We start from the raw sequence: 21,475 nt of genomic DNA, 5'->3' as shown, positions 1-21,475 counted from the left end.
ACAATTCTGTCGTCGTTCGCTCATCCTCATGTTGTTCTAGGGCTGTATGAATTTCTTTTTTCTGTTGAACACAAAAGAAGATATTTTGAGAAATGATGGTAAACACACAGCAGATAGTGACCATTGACTTCCATAGTAGGAAAAAAATATTTTGGAAGTATTGTGATAAATGACTAAAAAATATATTTTGATAAATGATGGTAAGCACACAGTTGACGGTACCCATTAAATTCCATCATATTTTTTTTATTCCTACAATGGAAGTCTATGGTCACTTAATGCTGTGTGTTTACCATAATTTTTCAAAATATCTTCTTTTGTGTTCATCAGGAAAAAGAAATTGATACAGGTTTAGAACAACATGAGGATGAGTAAATGATGACAGAATTGTCATTTTAAAGTCCCTTTAACATATTAAAAAAGTATTGTGAAATGTCTCCTTTAAAGTTAAAGTAACATAAAATATATTGTATTATATATATATATATATATATATATATATATATATATATATATATATATATATATATATATATATATATATATATATTAAAATGGAAAAATAAGGATAAAACAGTAAGCAAAAACCCACTAGTTTATGCTGGTCTTCAGGATTGTCTTTCTGGAGTCTCAGAATAAAAGATACAAAAATTGTCACTGGGATGATACCCTTTAAAAGGAAACTATGCTCATATTCCAGCTCCCCTAGAGTTAAACATTTGATTTTTACCTTTTTGGAATCCACGCAGCTGATCTCTGAGTCTGGCGCTAACACTTTTAGCATAGCTTAGCACAATCCATTGAATCTGATTAGACCATTAGCATCACGCTAAAAAATAACCAAAGAGTTTTGATATTTTTCCTATTTAAAACTTGACTCTTCTGTAGTTACAAGACCGACAGAAAATTAAAAGTTGTGATTTTCTAGGCAGATATTGCTTGGAACTATACTCTCATTCATGGCTTAATAATCAAGGACTTTTCTGCCGTTACATGGCTGCAGCATGCGCAATGATATTACGCAGCAGCCGAAAATAGTCCCCTTAGTAACTTTCAATGGCAGGGGACTATTTTCAGACAGGCAGTACGTAATATCACTACGCCTCCGGCAGCCATGTTAGAGCAACAAAGTCCTTGATTATTACGACAGAATGAGAGTATAGTTTCTATCCATATCTGTATAGAAAATCGCAACTTAGTACACGATGTAACTACAGAAGAGTCAAGTTTTAATAGGAAAAATATCAAAATGCTTTGGTTAGTTTTAGCACGATGCTAATCTAATCAGATTCTATGGATTGTGCTAAGCTATGCTAAAAGTGCTAGTGCCAGACCCAGAGATCAGCTAAATGGATTCCAAAAAGGTAAAAATCAAATGTTTAACTCTAGGAGAGTTGAAAAATGTGTATATTTTCAAAAAAAGTGGAGTGTCTCTTTAAAAGATCCTAATATCCTAATAAAATATCGGCCTTAGAGGTAGCAATATGCACCGTTCACTGCACTGTAGGTACAAAAGTGTACTTTTTGAAAAGGTACAACTTTTGTACCTTCTTGTACCTTTTTTCTATAAGATTTACGGCTTATTGAGCAAGAACGTTTTGCTCTTATAGTTACTGTAGGAAGACGTGTAGAGGCTCTAGCATCCAAAATACAACATTTCAAGGCAATAAAGCAATGTTGGCCTTTCCAACAGGGGTGAGAGTATCACTTAAAGACAGGTTAAAAAGTGGCAAATATATCTATTCAGAGGTTGACAGTAACAAAGATCTTTAAATATAGACGGAGCCATGTAAATTAGCAAATGTTGGCTGTGGAGGAGTTTTTAATAAAAAGACAAGATGCGAGAGCCAGACAAGATGAGAGAGAGAGTCTGCCCTCTACAGTCAACAGCTTTATATTATGAGGTCCTCCAGCACTGTTCATTTAAATATTATCAGGCATTGATTGATTCAAAAGTGTCTGGCTTCCATTTATTCTCCTCTGCTTCTCTTGTTCCCTGTTTTCTCATCCCATACCGATTCACTGTGATGATGAAAGGAATTCAGGGATTCTTTTGGAGAGTGACGATGCTATGAAATGAATAATTACACATATTAAATGGCTGAACAATGGGCTTCACTTAATAGAACTGAATAGTTTGCCGCTCAGCCGTTGATTTATTATGTTTTTCTTTAGAAACACAATAAATCTAATGATCAGGAGAAATCATCATTATTGTCTTTCTTGTCAGAAGCCTTGATAGATGTTTAAACGAGGCACCGTTGTGAGCGGCTACCAGTTAAATTTTATGAATATGTTTGGGGTCTGCTGTGTTCACATTGATATGTCAAGTTCATTTCGTGACAGATGACAGTTTATGGAGGAGAAAGATTTTGGCATTCTACAGTGCAGTGTTTATCATGTCCTCTGTGGGTACCGTCGGAGATTAGGATGCCACACTGGTCTTGGGTGTCCTGAGAGGGGTCTGAGAGGGCAGATAGGAGGGTCATGTGATCGATGAAGCAGGCAGCTAGAAGACAGAAGCCTTGTCTGAAATAAGATGAAGAGTTTCACTCAATAACTACCGCACAAGTTGCATTTAGAAATCCCTCTGAACTCGACTCTTGAGGCGGTGCATTATCGGAGAGATGGAAATAGAGCCCATATAGAGTGCACACGGCTACTGTGAGGTCGTTTTTAAGGCTTGATGATTAAGACCCGAGATCTTAAAGTGCTCCTGTATAGCGCAGAGCATTGCACAAAAGGTCTTGTGTTCGAACCCAAGGAATGAATATACTGATAAAAATGTATTTCTTGTAATGCGATGTAAGTCTGCCAAAAGATGGCTTTTTATAGATCAAAATGGCAATTGAATAAGTCACATTTGGCTAAGAACAAGGTCTAAATTTTGTTCTAATTGCATAAAGTGCTATGTCAGGTTGACAGTTTAATAATGGCTTTAAAAGACTCTTAAACTTGAATGTGTAAAACATTCAGATTCGGGGGTTTTTTCTTCACTCATTTCTCAACTTTTAACACGTTCTGTATGTCACACGTTATCTGAAGCAGTTTTTTCTCCCACATGACATCTCAGTTGGATAGACACTCTCCGTATGGTATTCTGCACATCTTGTCATTTTCCTCCACAAAGCTTGACAAAACACACCAGAACCGCATTGCAAAACATGCCATATGTCAGAACAGAATTTCATGGTATTTGACAAATGGTTTTCCTTCACTAAATATTCTTGTCTGTTGGCCAAGCAAGTGACTGTCCCAGGTTTACAAACAGTCTAATAAAGAGCACATTTTGGTAAAGCGATTGTCCACCCTCACATTTGGAATCGATTTGTTGCACCGATTAGAGAACAAAAACAGCTAAAAACGTCTCTTTGCTCACAGCATCTGCCTTTCATTGGTGGCAACATGGCGTAACAAATCTTTAAAGAGAACAGATATTTGACATGCTGTTGTGTGCGGTATACAGTCACCAATGAGGACTGTGGGTTGGTTGTGTGTGTGATATTCTGTTAAAAGATATTTGTGTGCAATTGTGCTGCAAAGCCTTCAGTTAAGTACACAAATCCTTTAGATTTATCCAAAGGCATTCAAGCACTGACAGCCATTATGAAACCTTTTTGTGCTCACAATGCTTATTTCTATCTGCTTTTGTGCTCCTTTTACCACGTCTCTAATAATGAATCTCTAAAATGGGAGTTTTTATAGGTTTAACTTAAAAATTTTGTAACCAACATAATGAATTGCATGCAGTAAATCTCATAAGCTCTCTTGGGAAATAAAGGACTAAACATTAGGAAAGTGAAAAATATTATAGCCCCCGAAGAAAAGGTAAATAGAAAATATATCTAAATAAAAATATCAAAAGGGGAGAGAGAGAGAGAGAGGGAGAGAATGGAGTACAGACAGATTGAAGTGTATTGGGTATTCGATAACAAGATAATATACTCTAAAGGTCAGAGTGGTGCCAAGCAGGATTGATTTAGCGAGCTATACTTGACACGAGCTCCAGCGTTCAATAAAATAATGTGTTTGTGGCAAATCAGAGCCATCTCTACCACGTCGTCATCCTGACATCACGACACCTCAGTGCTGCAGAAACATTACCTAAAGGGGTGCTCCAGGCAATGTGCTTTCATTCCTACAGTGAAATTCACTTAAAAGTACTTCACCCTGATCTGGGATCAGTTTCAGTCTTCTTTTAAATTGTAATAGGGTAGGAGTTTTCAAAATGTTTGGTCTTTGTGACTGTGGCTCGCACCTCTAAAATAAAACTAAACGTCTTAACACAGTAAGAAATACATCTTACTTTGGTGAGGGCAAGAAAATCCATCAGACTCACTTTACATATATGTATTTAGGGTGGTGAATGAATTAAAAAACAATTATCAGCCATAAATATGTTGAAAAAAATAAATACAAACTTGCATTTTGCAGTATTTTTTTATTATAAATATATTTGTAGGGTAATTTAAATTTAGATTCATTGCATGTATAAACAAACTGTTGTGTTTACTGACACGTGTATACAAATTGAGTTCTGTCTCTCTGTTGAGAGACACGTTGATTTGTTGTTATTTTATTTTGATGGCTTAATGTGAAAAATTTTCCATATTTACATATGAAGAAACAAACTATACTGTAAAAATTTATGATCAGTAAGTCATATCAAGATTTTTCGTTTTGTTCCACTGTGTAGAATTTTAGCAGCATCTTTTGGTGAGATTGTGAATTGCAACCAACTCACCCCTCCCTTTCGAAATGCATAGAGAAGCTACGGTAGCCGCAATAGGACAAACATATCATCATCTGAAATAACGTAGTGACAAAACATGTTCTATAGATCGTTTGTCCGTTTACGGCTATGGTGGTGCAAAATTACGGCTTTTATTCAAGGGGACCCCTGGTGTATGTAGATAAACTGTCTCAGTCTAGAGTACTATTTGGATGGGATTAGTTTTACACAGGGAGGTGGGGTAAAGCAATTTTTATCAGAGCTTCCCATGATTTTAGACCCGTCCGAATGCCCCATGTCAGTAATCATTATGAACAATGTCAGTAAAGATTACGGCGACTTTTACCTTCTGTTTAAAGGTCCGGAAAAATTACCTCAGGTACTAATCCCATACGAATGGACCAGTAAATATACACATAAATTTCTTAATTTTCTGTCATTTTGCATGTTTTTTTTTTCAAATATAGAATTGCTGATGGTGCTTTTACATTGCATAGTACCCCACGGTTTGGTTTAGTTTGGGTCAGGTCAGCTTACTTTTGGGAGCTTTTCCGTTGGGTGCAGTACGTAGTACCCAATACTTTTTTAGTACCACCTTGGTTGGGGTTCCAAGCGTCCCAAGCTGATACAGAACGTGATGCGAAAACACTATAGATCACTGATTGGTTTAAGAGAGTCGTCACTACCAGCGTCACCGCTATAATGTAAAAGATTAGCTTTACCTTCATGCTAGCTTGCGCTATCTCGAGTAAACATGTTGTCATCTGTGCTCTGCTAAAAGTTCCCAAACTCCTTTATAGCAATGAAACACATCCACAGGTTGAGAATCAGAAACACCATACAAGTTTTTTCCAAACTTGCAACGTTCGCGATGAGCACGTCAGCATTGTATGCTTAAATGCAACTTCAATGAGGCTCAGCGGAGTGCATCGACTGACGCCACGGGTGTTTGAACAGAAACTATCATGTGAGACAGAGGTAGTGATAAACGCGATGTGCAAACATCTATTTATTTGTGGTGGCCAATTTTAATTTTATGGCGGACTGAGAAATGGAAATGCAACGAAAAAGCACCATTAAAGAAGCATTCACTTGTGTTCTAGGTATACCATGATACAGACTTTGACCAAAAAGGTCAAAATCACTTGACAGAGGCACCAAACTTTTTCTAAAACTGCGCTCTTCCCAAACCGGAAATAAACACAATGGTTCCTCTCTGGTCCGGTTTTGAGTTTTTCTCGTCGGCGTTATGTTGTGTGTTTGCACATGGGATGTTAGGAAGCAAGGTAATGTGCACATGACAACGAGGGAGGTGACACGCTGTGTAATCGAGCTACCCCTCCCACTTCTGAATCTTTACTGAGATTTCTAATCACGTGCAAATTGACCATCAATATTACAGACGTCGCGTGGTAAAATTACATTACTCCCCCATAAAACTAATCCCGTCTGAATAGTGCTTAAGGTAATAAAAACAATACAGTTTATTTTCTTAGGTCTTCATACACACTGATAATATAGTTATGTATATTATATTACATTTCAGTCAAGACATCTTTCTAAAAGTTACACAATGCACCTTTATCTTTAACAAATTAAGTGAAACAATTTAAACTTGTTTGTGTATGATACTCATCACTTGTCAAAAATGTAAAATAGTAAGTTGAATTGATTTGCATAGCCAATTTGATAAAACTTTATTTGCAGCTTTTTGTACAGTATATAGACAGTGATTCAATCCAATTCATTTCACATGTATTTGTATAGCACTTTCTACAATGCAAATTGCTTCAAAAAATGTATGTTTATGTCAGACATAAAGTTGTTAAATCGTATAAATTATGGTGCTTACAATTATCAAAATGAATGTGTATATTATAGCAATGATATGTGAATGATATAATATATGTAATATTTGTCAGTTTTCTTTGATGACCCAGAGCTGATGTCATTTAAAGTCTTCGTGGAGGCAGGGGTAAGCATCATCTCTTCATAGATGATAGCTGTATTCTTCATAAGAGGTTGAATCCAAACTGGAGCACGGTGTGGGGCGAGTTAGAGACAAGAAGCAGATGGAGAATAATTAGCTTAGCTGCTGTTCATAATACTTCAGGCATAGATAATGGCGGTGGTAAATCTCTCACTTTAGTTTTTTAGTGGACGGCGTTTGCGCATGCCACTTCTCTGTAAATACTTTTTAAAATAGTGTCTTTCTCCACACGAGCCCTGATACGCCCTCGCATTTTTAAAGCCACTTCAGTGGGGAATTGGTGAAAGCCTACTGTGATCCTCGATCAGCTTTTAAGGTAATTCTGTACTTCCTCTGTGTTCCCAGTGCTGCTGTTGGGGATTTTCCTGTACACACGCTGGCGTAGCTATAAGGGGCTGAAGGAGGGGGTGTATCACGTGTCCGCTCACCATGACGGCTGGGAGGACATCCGAGAGAACGTTCTCAACTATGACGAGGAGGGCGGCGGAGAGGAAGACCAGGTGAGTGCATGACTTCTGTTTCGAAACCCCCTAAAATTGCTTTCGAAAAGATCCATCCAACCAAGCAACACAGGTCAAAGAGTCTGTGACCGTTTCAGGAGTTTTACAATGACAGATGGGTCTGACACCCAGAGCGCAACCGAGCGCCCGAAGTTACTATGACAACTTTTTACCGGTTGTCATGACAACCCGTCGCAACTAGGCGCCCCATCAGTTCATCTCTATGACAACCTCTAACATTAAAAAATGCACTCTGATGCTGATGACAAGTGGCTTGACTGAGTGCCGAGAAAGTATGACAACTTCTCAAAGAAGATCTCGAGATGTGACTTCTTCCTACAATACCATACAGGAGAAACCCACCAAACAAAAGGGTTTCTGGTATTTGATATACAAGCTGTTGCTCTGATTTGAAGCATGTGGGTGTAGATGTGTTGCAGGAGATTTCTTTCTTATATCTGCCGTGTGTAAAATCCTGTTACATGATTATCAGATGCATAGTGCTTCTCTGATCCTCTCCATCTGATGAGGCTTCACACGTCTCTCTCATCATGTAATCAATTACACCCACAACTGTAACACCCACACCTCTCTCTCTCTTTTCCTCAACTCTCTCTCTCTCTTTTCCTCAAGGAGTTGTTTTTATTTTTTTTAGCCCCAGGTGCCTCACTGTAACACGAGGGAAATCTGCCTCAGTGGAATAGGATTAATGTTGACGTTCTGTGAGAAAGGAGCTTGCGGGATTGCTGTCGTATTTTGTTGTGTTGACTGAGTGTGTAATGCCTGCATTGCGCTCTTCATCGCGTCTGTCACGATCCTTCCTCTCAGGTGCAGAAAGACGCACACAAAGGTGCTAATCAGAACGCGGCATTAACATGAATCCAGATTAATGCCATTAACACTTTGGGAAATGAGAAATTACGTGATGAAAAACTACAGACAAGCTGCTTATTTTGTCAGCGAGTTCTGTCTTATTAGTTCAGGGATCAATTGTTGCAGCTTCGTGACAGACGCTGTTGATGTTCTGCACTATGGCTCCCGAATGTAATGGCACGTAATGTAATGCTAATGATCTTGTTATTTGTCACCGCCGCCTGCATTTCATTTTCGGCTTCTCCTTTTCAGAACGCCTATGATATGGCAGAGCTCCAAAAGTCTCTGCAGCCCAGTCCAGCTCAGTCAGTGCAGTACAGCCGATCCCGAGCCATCCACCACCACCCGCCTTCTCAGCAGCAACAGCAACACTTTTGCCAGCCTGACCCTCCCTCTAGACCGGGCACTGGGACCACCGCATCCTCCTCCATGTCCTCCAGCACCACCACCACCACCGTCCGCCGGGACGTGCCTCCTTCCCGGTCACCGGCTCAAGGCCAGACCGCAAACACCAGCCGAGCGGCTCAGCTGGCCCGCAAGAGCCTGTCCTTCTCCAGCCAGGACCTGGCCCGCTACCTGTGTGAAATCATCCGCGACGCCGACCAGCACCCAGAGACGGCGCCCTTTGACTCTCTGCAGGTCTTCTCTACCGAAGGGGGCGGCTCGCTGGCCGGGTCGCTGAGTTCCTTCAGCTCCGCTGGGCTGGAAGAGGGAACGGCGGGTCACGAGAGTCTGAAAGAGTGGGGGCCGCGCTTTGAGAAGCTGAAAGCCCTGTATGAACGGGCGGAGGGCAGCGACCTCTGAGAAAGCACTGGGACGAGTTCATGCAGTCAGAGGGGAGGAGGGAGACCACGACAAACTTTTCTAGAAAACCAGAGGGATTTTTCTCATTCTGAAAATGCCTGCTTTTGGCTCGCTCTGGTTGCGTTACTTTATATTGGATGCTCTTCCTGTGTCCAGAACCAGATGACATCTGGGACTCTCCATGAGCAACAAATGGGAAGTGTCAATCCAAGAAACGAGTTGTGGTCATGGCAATTTCTAAGCCCAGTACGGGCGTCTTTATTACAGTGACTTGCGGCTGACAATGATTTCAGTGAAACCATTCGTTGTCTTTGTAACTGACAGTGGCGAAGCGCCTCGGACGTGCTTTGGTATGAACTTTCCTGATATCCCGTTCTATATGTCTGTATGGTCTATGTGTTCTTAAATAAAAGAAAGAGGGGAAGAAAAATAAACCAACGTGACTGGGAGGGTTTTCATTGACCAGTTTCTGAAATCAGTTTGCTGCTTGTTCTTTCAGAGTGGCCACTTGTGTTCATCAATCATAACTTCGGATACCGTCAGGGTTTTTTCCGTTTGCCCAACCCTCTGCATAAATCCTATTCTCTTGGAAAATGGATGAAAGAAGCCGTCTATGGGGAAAAAGACCAATAAAAACCGAAGATGTGTGGGGAAACACTCAAGAAAATGAAACAGAAAGCAGCCTTATTGTTTGGCATTTTAAGAGACATTCCTCGGGAATACAAATTGCGTCCTGTCTTTCCAGCCTAAAAGGAGTGAAGGAACAGCTGGAATACAAATGCGTCTACGACAGAGGAGGCTGGGGACAAGGTTGAGTGCCTAGCATGAGGAAGGAAGTTTCATACGGTTGAAAACTATGAAAACTCTTGTGCTTTACTGAGCGGTAGCATTGCATACACAACCCTCAAGGTCCTCAAGATTAAGTGACATCTAATAAGACAAATAAAAGATTATGGGCGATGGACTCAAACATGATATTGAGCTCTGTTGAAGTGAGCTTATCGTGAGTGGGAGTTTGCTTCCTTTTGAAAATATCCTGTTATTAACCAAACCAGCTTACCCGACCGTATCATTATTTCTTCTCCCACTATAAATAACCCAGAAGCGTCCTCATACACATCGCATTATTCACAGGCGCGGTGTACCTCATGCGTTTAGCTCATAAGAGACGTGCAGCTAAGGTAGCGTGTGCCGTCGGTGGCGGACCCTAACGTGTAACACGTAATGGGCTTCTGAAGACGTGTGGTGAGCTGCATGGGGTGAAGGGAAGGCAAGAAAAGCTTCTATGTGCCGCTTTACCACTCTACAAATGGTATAACTAAAAGTCATGTAGCCGCCCCCCACGAGGCCTCAAATGCCAACCTTGTATTTCATGCATTTTGAGGCAATGTTCTTTGCCTTCCTTTTATCATTTCTTTTTTATTAAATTTTTTTTTAAAGGAAGAATGTGCAGTATGTGGAGCATGACAGGCTGGCTGGGGAGAGTGGAGAGTAGGAGTGTGTTAAAAGACATCAGAGTGCTAATCCTAATGTGAACTGATCGTTCACTGTCATGCTGCGAACCAAAGGATCATGGGAGTTAAAAAACTCGATGGAGAAGTCGTCACTCTTATTACGGATCTCAAAAGTGCCAATTTTTCCAAAGGCAGCAACGACATAAAAAAGATTTTGTAGGTGAAGATAGAATTGTAGCTGGATGTGCAATGCTTGCTATTTCTTGGTTAAGAAGAAAATTAATCCAACGGTATTGGAATCATCCCTGTATGGAGAGGATACAATGTGAAAATGTTTTTGAAAGGAAAACAATGGGCTTTGTCTTACAATCACACAATTTCTTATCTCACAAGACCAATTTTTCTGGCCACCTGTTCATTTGTGTGGTGAGCGCAGTATTATATTTTGTGAAATAATGTTTTTACCTCATTTGTGCATATCAAAGATGTAATTGCTTTAAAAATATATAAAAGGATCGAATGGTTTGTTTCTATTAAAAGCTTGTTTTTCCATGAATTATTTAATCTTCCTTTTTGTTGTTACAGTATCTTGCCATTTTGTATTTGCATTCTTTAAATTGCTTTTCGTTCTCTTTTCTCAATAAATGGAGTTCCTTTGTTAAGGCTTCAATGACACGTAAACATTATTGTTCAATGCTGCTATATTTAAAAAAACTGAGCCAGTCTTTTAATTTCTTCTGTGTATATCTTTGTCTCTTGATAAGTAAATGGGTTATTTTATATGGAAACAATCTGTAATTAGTTGGGAATAATGCAGAACATCAAATCTTTAATGGATTAGTCCATTTTCTTTAAAAAAATCCAAAATGTTGATGTCTTTCTTTGTTCAGTCGAGAAGAAACTATGTTTTTTGAGGAAAACACTCCAGGACATTTCTCATTTGAATGGACTTTAATGGACCCCAATACTTACCAGTTTTAATGCAGTTTAAATTGCTGTTTCAACGCAGCTTCAATGACTCTAAACGATCCCAAATGAGGCACAAGGGTCTTATCTAGCAAACGATTGTCATTTTTGGCAAGAAAAATAAAAAATATGCACTTTTAACCCACATATTCTCGTCTTCCTGCGGCTGTGTGACGAGCGCGACCTCATGTAATTGCGTAATGCCGTGGAAAGGTCACGTGTTACTTGTATGAAACGCACATTTGCGGACCATTTTAAACAATAAATTGACACAAAGACATTAATTAGTATCATTCGACATACAACAACGTCGGAACGGCCCTCTTTTTCCACACTTGTAAACACTGGGGCGTAGTTTCGATATGTCATCCGCGACCTCTTGATGTGATGACGTATTACGTGAGGTTGCGCTGGCACGGCACAGGACCGGAGGAAGACTAGAAGTTGTGGTTTAAAGGTGCATTTTTTTATTTTTCTTGCCAAAAATGACCATCGTTTCGCTAGATAAGACTCTTATGCCTTGTTTGAGATTGTTTAGAGTCCTTTAAAACTGCAATTTTAAACTGCATTAAAACTGTTAAGTATTGGGTTCCATTACAGTTTTTTACAGACGCTAGGACACATTTCTCACTACTTAGGTCACTTTTGCAAAACTCTTCACACAGTGAGCACAACAGAAGTCTATGTGGGCTAAACTGAGGGTCAATTGTCATTGCTTTGGCACAAAATGCATTCAATGACTACATCTCTCAAATTTCATTAATTCTTTTCTCACTCAGACGCAACAACTGCCAAAACTCTTTGTACGTACAGGCCAATTTGCACATGCTTACATACTGTTTTCAAAACTGTTAAACTTATGTTTAAAACAATAACATAATACAAAATTATGAATTATGAATAAGACAGCAATTTGCTACATTTCAACGGTAATATTTTAATATAATATATTTTAAATCTTAAAATTAAATGCTATAAAGACAATTGGACAATTGGACCAGCCACAGCTGTCCACAGCTTTTGTATCTGTTTCAGTGGATGGTGTGTATACAAATTCTTGCACTTTGGAATTATGCAGTGGAAAAAAATAAACTACATAAAATATTGACGAATTCTGCATCATGTCTGATTCATTCCAGTAACGTATACTGCAGTGAATTATAAACAGAGATGTGTCCTTGTTTTACACAAGAAAACATTGTATAATGCTACATGTTGTTAGTGTTTTTTAGGTCATTGTTTTGTGGGTGACAAAGTGTGTTTGTCGGCTGTCAAGCTTTGCTAGTGTTCTGGAAGAATGAGTTGATTTGAGACCTGAATAAAATGTTTTGGTAGTTGTAGTGCATTTTGAATGTGAAATGAACTGCTTTGCCAAGCTGAAAGTTGGTTAGGAGAACTGTGCGAAGTTTTGCAGAAGTGACCTAAGTTTTGAGAAATGTATCCTAGCGTCTGTAAAAACTGTAAAATCAGAAAAATCCTTGAATGACATAATTTCTTCTCGACTGAACAAAGAGAGACATCAACATTTTGGATGACATGGTGGTGAGTAAATTATCTGGATTTTTTTTAAGAAAATGGACTAATCCTTTAACCTGTATTCATAAAATTGCCTTTGTGGTTTGAGTTTAAATGATAAAAATAATTGTGTAATACCAGAGCGCTTTAGCATTCAACAAATGGATCTTTTTATTACAAAAATGGAAACCACACATAGGGCATACCATAGATGGCAATTATAATGACAAACACTTTTACATAAAAGAACATCATTCATTTGCATGACATACCACAGTACAAACTAGTGCAATGTAACAATCAAAATGAACTATACACAAAATTCTTACAGCTAACGAAGTCAACATACTGTACTAAGTCATTATGAGCTAACACCACATATGATCATCTGCTGAGGGACGATGTGTTGTGACAGAGACACTGTGCAAAGGAAAGATTTTAATATAAACTGTTTGACAGGTAACATAACAATAGCTGTTTCACCGTATCATAATACAATCACAGAGTGTCATCGAGCAGCCCTCTAGCTACAAACAGAAAATAATTGTCTAGAAAGTAATCAGAAAGAATTTTGCACAACCCAAAGATCTTCAAAAGGTCTTTCAAAAAGATGATTCATTAAACCAACAGCTCAGTAAAAGACGTTTAGTTCAACAGAGCTTTTTTGAAAATGAAAAGGTATTTTTTTCATGTGCTAAAAGCTTATCCTTTATATCAGAAGATGGATCATTGTTGACCATTTAATAAATGTTACAGCTTGTGCTAAAAAGACACTGATCAAAAAATCTCAGTTTCACTACCCTAAATACAATTTATTAAAGGTGCAGTGTGTAGATTTTAGCTGCATCTAGCAATGAGGTTGTGAATTGCAACAAACGGCTCAGTCTACATTTCACAGAAACGCATAGAGAAGCCACAGGACAAACATGTTGTCGTCTAAGACAAAATACAGTAGTGACGAAACGCACTCTGTAGAGCAATTTGTCCATTTAGGGCTACTGTAGAAACATGGCGACTTTCATGTGAGGGGACCCGTGGTGTATGTAGATTAAAACGACTCATTCTAAGATAATAAAAACAATACAGTTTATTATGTAGTGTCTTTATACACCACTGATAAATAATATAGTTATGTATATTATACTGAATTTATGTCAAGAGATGCTTCTAAAAGTTACAAACTGCACCTTTAATGGCTAATAAAGAAAAAACAGGAATGTGTGTCTTGTCTCTGCAGCTCTGGAAAAATCATGAAAAAAAGACTATTGCATTTCATTTGCGTAAATTAGTTTAAAATCTCTGACTCCCATACAAACATCTCCAAAATGCACCTAAACAAATCATTCCCAATTATATATATAGAGAGAGAGGAAATTATTTTTTTGAGGTGTGATTTGGAGATGTCTGCTTTGAAGAGCTCATTATAAAAGCTATAATAAGAACAAACAAGAAAAATAACTGTAACAACAACATGGCAAGCGCTAATTTATAATCCTACACTAATTAGTACACTGAATAAGTAACAACAGTGGTGTGACAATTTATTCCTACAATAAAGATTAATGGCACATTCTTGGCACCCATAAGTAAGGTTGATTCTCCAGATTTGTCATTGTTAGAGGAACCAAAAGCAGCCATTTTTTAGATGTATGGACGTACGAAACTGTGTTCTCATTAAAAGCAGCCAGACAGCAGGATGTAGCGCTGAGTCTAAAAGCCCAAGTTTGTTGACACAGGCCAACAGTTTGGCAAATGTAATGACAACACCGCCATAGACACAAATTACCCCAAACTGCTCTTGTGAATTCCAATTACTGCCAACCATTTGCCCCATCTCCATTTCTTCACTTCATTGGGTTGGAAATGTGAGAGAGGAATGAGGTTGTGAAAGCAGTTGTGTTAGATTTGTTTCTTGAAAAATATCCTGTGCGCTCCCGTCTCTGTTATAAAAACGAACGAGGACAGGGGCTGTCAAGCTCCAAAATGAAAAATACAAGTGATCCGAAGGATTCGAGCGGTTTTAGAAAAGTCCATAGCTTGGCACAAAAAAGTTTCTATTCATTTAGAATCTTCCACTCCGGTAAGCTGTTAACTGCTGCAAACAGATAATTAAGTCAGTGAATTGAACTTGAAAACCAGATCCGTCTGATTCGTAAACAAATCATTTAGATTCTGTAAATCAACTCATCCATTGAAAAGATCAAACCTAAGAGTTTATTCGAGAAGTAGCAACTCCCTGACCCTGACTAAATGATGGGCCAAGGAGTGATAGGGGTACTTTTGTTTTGTTCCTCACACAAAAAATCATTGGTGACCCTGGACCACAAAACCATAAGTAGCACATGTATATTTAAAGAGTTTGGTTCCAAAACGCAATAAATCCATTTTGACTAATTTTGGTTAAACATGTTTTCTATACCAAGAAAGTGACAAGATGAAAACCACTATTTTCTGTTACAAACTTTCACATAGGATCTTTAGGTTATAATAACATTAAAAATTCAAATCCATAATTTGATTTTCAAAGATTTATTATGAAAACTGATTATTTTTTTCCACAAAATAAAATAAATCCTTGACAATTTTGTTTTAAAATGCTGTAAATCTATTGAATCAACATATAAATCTGCCTTCATCGTTGCCATGTTATATACGTTTAATGTGTTAGCATGAAAGAAGCTTGATGCTGTCGTGTGAGAACAAGCAACAACCGGCATTTTTCCGTCTCCCGAGTGCCTCTCGCGTAAATTATTAGATTCTTCCTCGCCACAGAAAACCACCACAGGTTTATCAATGCCATCAAAGTATTATTTTGTTTGAATGAAATGTTTTTGTTTGTTTGTTGATCAAGAAGTACAAGATGAGGAAAACTAAGATTCCATGTATTCAACGGACCGCAATTGTTGTTTACAATGCGTGGAATGGTGCGCTGTGATTTGTTGAACGGATTTATTGCATTTTGCAGAGGAGGAGGACTGCCGTTTATCACGTTTTGGGAAAAAATTGAGAAAAAAATGATAGAATAACACAGTTGATTTTATTTACTTTTTAATACTGACCTGATACAAAACTAATTTTAAAAAATGGCATTTATCGGGCATTTAAGTAAAGATCATGTTCCATGAAGATTTTTTGTAAATTTCCTATCATAAATTTATCACAAAAAAAAAATATTTTTATTAGTAATATATGCTAAGGACTTCCGTTAGACAACGTTTGATGATTTTCTTAATATTTAGATTTTTTGCACCCTCAGATTCCAGATTTTTCCCAGAGTTGTATCTCAGTCAAATACTGTCCTATCTTTACAAACCATACATCAATGTAAAGCTTATTTTGAGATTATTTACGAAATCCAAATTTCAAAAATGATGACTAGTTTTGTGGTCCAGGGTTACACATGGCTTCTGAAAACCTGCAACATAGCGTTAAAAATCAATGGTACCACTTTTATAATATATTTATTCATCATTTTGGACATTGACATCATCCTAATCATCCTTAACTCCAAATAATTCTTCTAGAATTGTAAATAAAATTCACATTGTGTTCTCCACGAAATAAAATAATGTTGTAAGTATGTAACAGAAATGTTATTGAGTGACCTGTGCCCTTACTGGCACTGAATGTGCGTAAATGTTTGTTTAGAGGAAGGGTTAAAAGAGGAATGATGTTGAGAGAGAGAGAGAGAGAGAAAGAGAGAGAGAGCGCTCAACAGAGTGTAGCGAAAGAGATTTTCCTCCACTCTCTTCATGTTAAACTCCTGTTGCAGCAGACTGGCTCAGAACATGATTTACACACACAAACACACATCAAATCATCTAGCGCGTGCTGGCTCAATCAGGCATCTCTCTGATCTCTCATGCACACAGCCACACGCACACACACGCACACAAACACCTGCTATTATCACACAGCCACTGCACATTCCAGATGGGCCGTACAGCCATTCAGTGAGTTGGGCAACGGCGGACTGTGAGAGTTTGCACTACGCCCCACTGTCTGCCTTCTTTTTCTTCTTGGGTTTCTTTAGTTTGCACACATGGAAGGTTTTGTTTTTGAACACTCGAGTGAAGAGGGATGAATACGGAGGCACGTCCGTCTTAATGGCCTCACAAAACCGAGGGTGGGACGCCGGGACCAGATCCGGCTCGTTTTCCCCAGAACCGTCCATTATATGCAACAGACACATGCAAGCAAATTAAAGCAGCTTTCCAAGAGGCGGTCAATTTAATTCAATACATTTTAAAATTCAGAAGCGCAGAGAGATTTCTGAGAAGCATTTCATTTCTTCATCTTCGAATCTTTAAGAAAATATGCCCTGAGGTTTTTAAACATTTACTTTGATAAATCTTCCCAAATTAACAGCAAGGCCTCGGAATACTGCTGTGGGATCAGTTTGAGCACCTAGAGATAGACAGAGTCTGCACCCATTGAAGAGATCAGAGCAAAATGAATATCCCACAAAGCACATTTCATCAGTAGTGCAATGCACATTGCTTTTTTTGGTAATTCTGTCTACAATCAACAACCATAAAAAAACATCTTCATGATAAAAGAAGAGTTTGAAATGTGACTTATTTAAAATAACCTATTCACACAGAACAAGTTACGGGACTGAAGTGCAGACACGGACTGCTGGAGGCAGCCTGAAGGTATCTGACTGCATCAAAGAGGAAGCGAGAGGTTCTTTCATTGCCTGGCAGAAATACGGATCAGAGGAGCAAGAGAGGCAAAATCTCTGTGAGCTCTTTCAAAGGCATGGGAACCTGAGTGACAGCCGCTGACAAGCTATTTACAGACAGGGTTTTTTTTTTTGGATGTGGTGGAGATGACTTTTTAATGCTGACTGAGCAGACATGCAAACGCACTGGTTTTAAAAGTTTGAAATTTTTAGAGATGTTCCAATACCCTTTTTCCCTTCCCAATACCGACTCCGATACCTGGGGTCTCGTTTATAAAACAGTGCGTAGGATCCTTACTAAAAGTTTACGTACGCACAAAAGCCAAAAATGACATATGCCAAAAAATATTACGACTTATAAAACAAAGCAATGTTCCCTTTATAAATAACAGATCACCTAATGTTTGCGTACATGAATCATCCTCAGATCCCACCCTGCAAGCCAATTTTCCCATCAAGTTTTTTTTTTTATAGATCACAACTTTTGTGTAGGAACTTGCTTTATAAACGAGACCCCGGACTCGACCGATACCAAGTACTGATCCGATACCTGGCTGTGTATTTGTATATAGCTGTACGCCTGTTTGAACTGATAGAATTATTTTATGGTGTGCGTCAGACTTATTCCTTAATAAAACGTGAACAAATACATACAGTAAACTAGAGTATTTTATTATCTGAAATACATTTGACAGTAATATTACTACTTTTTCTTAAGTGAAGAAGTACTTTAAATGCAGCCACAAATCTAACACTGTAAACTGAAAGAATATAACTATATAAAAACTAGGAATATAAAACATATTATATATAAATAACATAAGATAATAATCTCTTTAAAACTTAAAACTCCAGAAACAATTTTATTAAGTAAAAGGCATTTCAGTTTTTAATATAAAAGCACAAAAAAGGTATTTTATTAAAACTAAGTGCAGCCAAAATGTAGTTAATGTTTAATGTTTGATGACAAGATAGAGACTTGGTAGACTAATAATTTAAGTTTAATGTTCTAATGATCAGCCTACTTATTTGAATCTCCCATAGCTGACATGGAACGTTATTAACCGGTTCGGGAACTTTATTTTTTGTTCTAACCAGTTTAGGAACGTCAATTTTAGGGTTGAACCAAAAACCGTAAACGTTAAAATACTGTTTCTGTACGGAAAAAAACCAACTGGGAAAAAATCTGGTTTAAAGCCCTGGTCTGAAATCCTGCTAACAAGCGGACATACGGCTAGCAGGTTTGATGAATTCCGATTTGCAGCATTAGCTTTAACATTAGCTTTAGCATTAGCAAGCATAACTAGGTCTTGTTTAAGCAAACGGTATCGGTACATGGGATCAAGTATTTTCTCGATTCCGATGTCAGATTTTTTTGTACTAGTATCGGAATTGGAAACAACCCTAGAAATGTTGCATGCTTTTCAGATTTTTCTGAACAATAATAGCTAATCAGGTACACAAGAACAATCAAGTTACCCAACCACTTGAAGTCACTTAAGATTGATTAGATGCATGCAGGGTGAATGCTCACTCTCATGCTATGCTGGAGAAAGCAAACAATGTCGATGTAATACTAAGAGAAGGAGAACAGCAGTATTTAATGACTAAGAGCTGTGGGAAAGAACATGAAGATGATGTGACGCACAAAAATCTTTGAGACATTCCTTTTAACTTTCAAAATCTTTTTTGGCTCTCGGTGGTGTTATCATTTCTCACATGATGTGACTTCCGTCTTCCCGAAATGATATTTGTTTATTGCCACATCAAGAATTCGGTAAAGGGCAAAGCTGTTTGTTTTATCTGCTCTGAAAAAGTCACAGGTTCTTTCAAAGAAAGATACATCCTGATACGGTTCAGATACAGTAAACGGATCAAGTGCAATGTGTGGCCATGAGCTGGAGATGCCTTGCTTGACCTACATGTCCATTTGCCAGGTCGAGCAGATCTCTCAGCCTGCAGCCACGGCTGTGTCTGCGCTCGTAGCAGATGCTGTCTTCGAGCACGATGTAGTCGGCTCCAACTGAGCTGAGAATTTTATGAACCTCTTCAGCAGACTGACGTGCGTAGATCTGATATACCTGTGGGGAACAAAGAGAAAAAGATATTGGATTCTGTAACATGGTGCTTAAAGATCGATGCTTAAAACCCAAAAATGGCAGGTGCAAAATAACAGAATGGGCAATTCAGGAGCTACCAGCCTTGGATTCCTGATTGAGGCATAGACCAATGATGTACCATATGAATCTAGTCTTAAAGGACAAGTTCGGTATTTTACACTTAAAGCCCTGTTTTCAGATTGTTTATGATGAAATAGGACGGTTTTGTCTGAAATTTCGACATATGCGGCTGCCCTGAGAATTTTCGGGTGTTTGTTGTATCAGCCCCCACCTCTACAATGGGTTTATAGGTGCACTGGAACAATCCTTCCTAAAATGCATTAAACTTTCATTTACAAAGACGTGAAACTCACCGAGTGGTCAGGGGTGTTCACTGATATGCTCACACAAAAATAGCTGCAAAAGATGCTTTCCAACAGGTGTTTTAGCATTTATTGTAAACTTGTGGACCTATTTTTCCAAACGCCTCACACCCGTATATTCTTCCGTTGAGAGCTTGGATAATAGATACTCCAGCCCAGTTGGTGGCGATAATCCGCCATTGCCAATTGCAAGAATACAAACAAAGTTCCCGGCGCGGAGTAATACCGTACCTCACAGCACATCTAATACAAGTCAATAGAGTTGGACAAAACTACGATAAAACCTGTTGAAAAGCATCTATTGCAGCAATTTTTGTGTGAGCATATCAGTGAACACCCCTGAATACTCGGTGAGTTTCACGTCTTTGTAAACAAAAGTTTAATGCATTTTAGGAAGGATTGTTCCAGTGCACCTATAAACCCATTGTAGAGGTGGGAGGTGAAACAACAAACACCCGAAAATTCTCGGGGCATGCGCATATGCCAAAATTTCAGTCAAAACCGTTCTATTTCATCATAAACAATCTGAAAACAGGGCTTTAAGTGTAAAATACCGAACTTGTCCTTTAACATAATTTTATAACTGTATACAGTAACTACATAATTATGCATATTGATTTTGTCATTTCTGTCTGGAATGAGTTTCATACATTCAGAGTTCAGATATGTTGCTTCTGATATGTCCATAAATAAACCAAAGACTTTAAACTTTAAAAATCTCAAATTGAAAAGCACATATTTACCCTACAACAACACATTGGTCACGATATAAAAAGGAATAATTGACAACGAGCACTTGAATTATTCAAAAATAGTGCACACCCAAGGTGGTAATGCGGCAAGACACGAACCTTTACGCCGCGGATGTGCATTATTTTCAAAGTCAATTATTCTGCAAACATTGTACTGACCAGACATCAGAATTAATTCAAGAAATACACAAATATAAAGAATTCACAACATTAAAGTCCATAAATAAAGTTATGTGCAATAAAGTTACATGACACAGAAAAAAGTATAGAACAAGTTAAGAAAAAGCTAGTCACCAAGGCAAGGAACCAGCTGAAATCCATTAAGTATTTAGAGAGTAATTATATTTCCTATCTGTGCCAATTATTATCAGCTGGGTCAGTAAATTGATGAGCTATGCGATTCTTACAAAATGTATTCAAATGTTTAATTGGATTCAAGTAGGGTGATTGACTGGGCCATTCTTACACCTTGATTTTCTTTCTCTGAAACCAATTGAGAGTATCCTTTGCTGTATGCTTTGGATCATTGTCCTAGTGAAAGGTCCAACCACATCTCATCTTCATCATCCTGGTGGATGGCAGCAGATTCTTGTAAAGAATTTTCTGGTAAAGGGCTCCATTCATCGTCCCTTGCAATGAAAAACAGCCCCACACCATGATGCTTCACCTTCAAACTTCACTGTTGGTATATTGTTTTTAGGGTAATGTGCAGTGCCATCTCTT

General features: G+C 38.2%; 2 protein-coding genes across 5 annotated transcripts in view; one reads left to right on the top strand and one right to left on the bottom strand.

Annotated features, from left to right (window-relative positions):
* LOC129446963 (neural-cadherin) overlaps positions 1–10,419 on the top strand; it is a 273,221-nt gene extending 262,802 nt beyond the window's left edge. The window contains 2 exon segments of the mRNA XM_055208521.2: positions 7,068–7,222; positions 8,348–10,419. Of these exon segments, the coding sequence (XP_055064496.2) occupies positions 7,068–7,222; positions 8,348–8,899 (707 nt within the window). The 3' untranslated portion in view covers positions 8,900–10,419.
* A 2,561-nt stretch (positions 10,420–12,980) lies between these two features.
* dpy19l3 (dpy-19 like C-mannosyltransferase 3) overlaps positions 12,981–21,475 on the bottom strand; it is a 49,238-nt gene continuing 40,743 nt past the window's right edge. For all 4 annotated transcript variants that reach the window (XM_073859209.1, XM_073859208.1, XM_073859210.1 and 1 more), the window contains 2 exons: positions 19,444–19,599; positions 12,981–17,014 (listed from right to left, as the gene is read on the bottom strand). In XM_073859209.1, coding sequence (XP_073715310.1) covers positions 16,823–17,014; positions 19,444–19,599 — 348 coding nt within the window. In that variant the 3' untranslated portion in view covers positions 12,981–16,822. The remainder of the gene's footprint in view (positions 17,015–19,443; positions 19,600–21,475) is intronic.

The sequence above is a fragment of the Misgurnus anguillicaudatus genome, chromosome 21 (assembly GCF_027580225.2).
Source record: "Misgurnus anguillicaudatus chromosome 21, ASM2758022v2, whole genome shotgun sequence".
NCBI lineage: Eukaryota > Metazoa > Chordata > Actinopteri > Cypriniformes > Cobitidae > Misgurnus > Misgurnus anguillicaudatus.
This window is presented reverse-complemented; position numbering and strand designations above follow the sequence as displayed.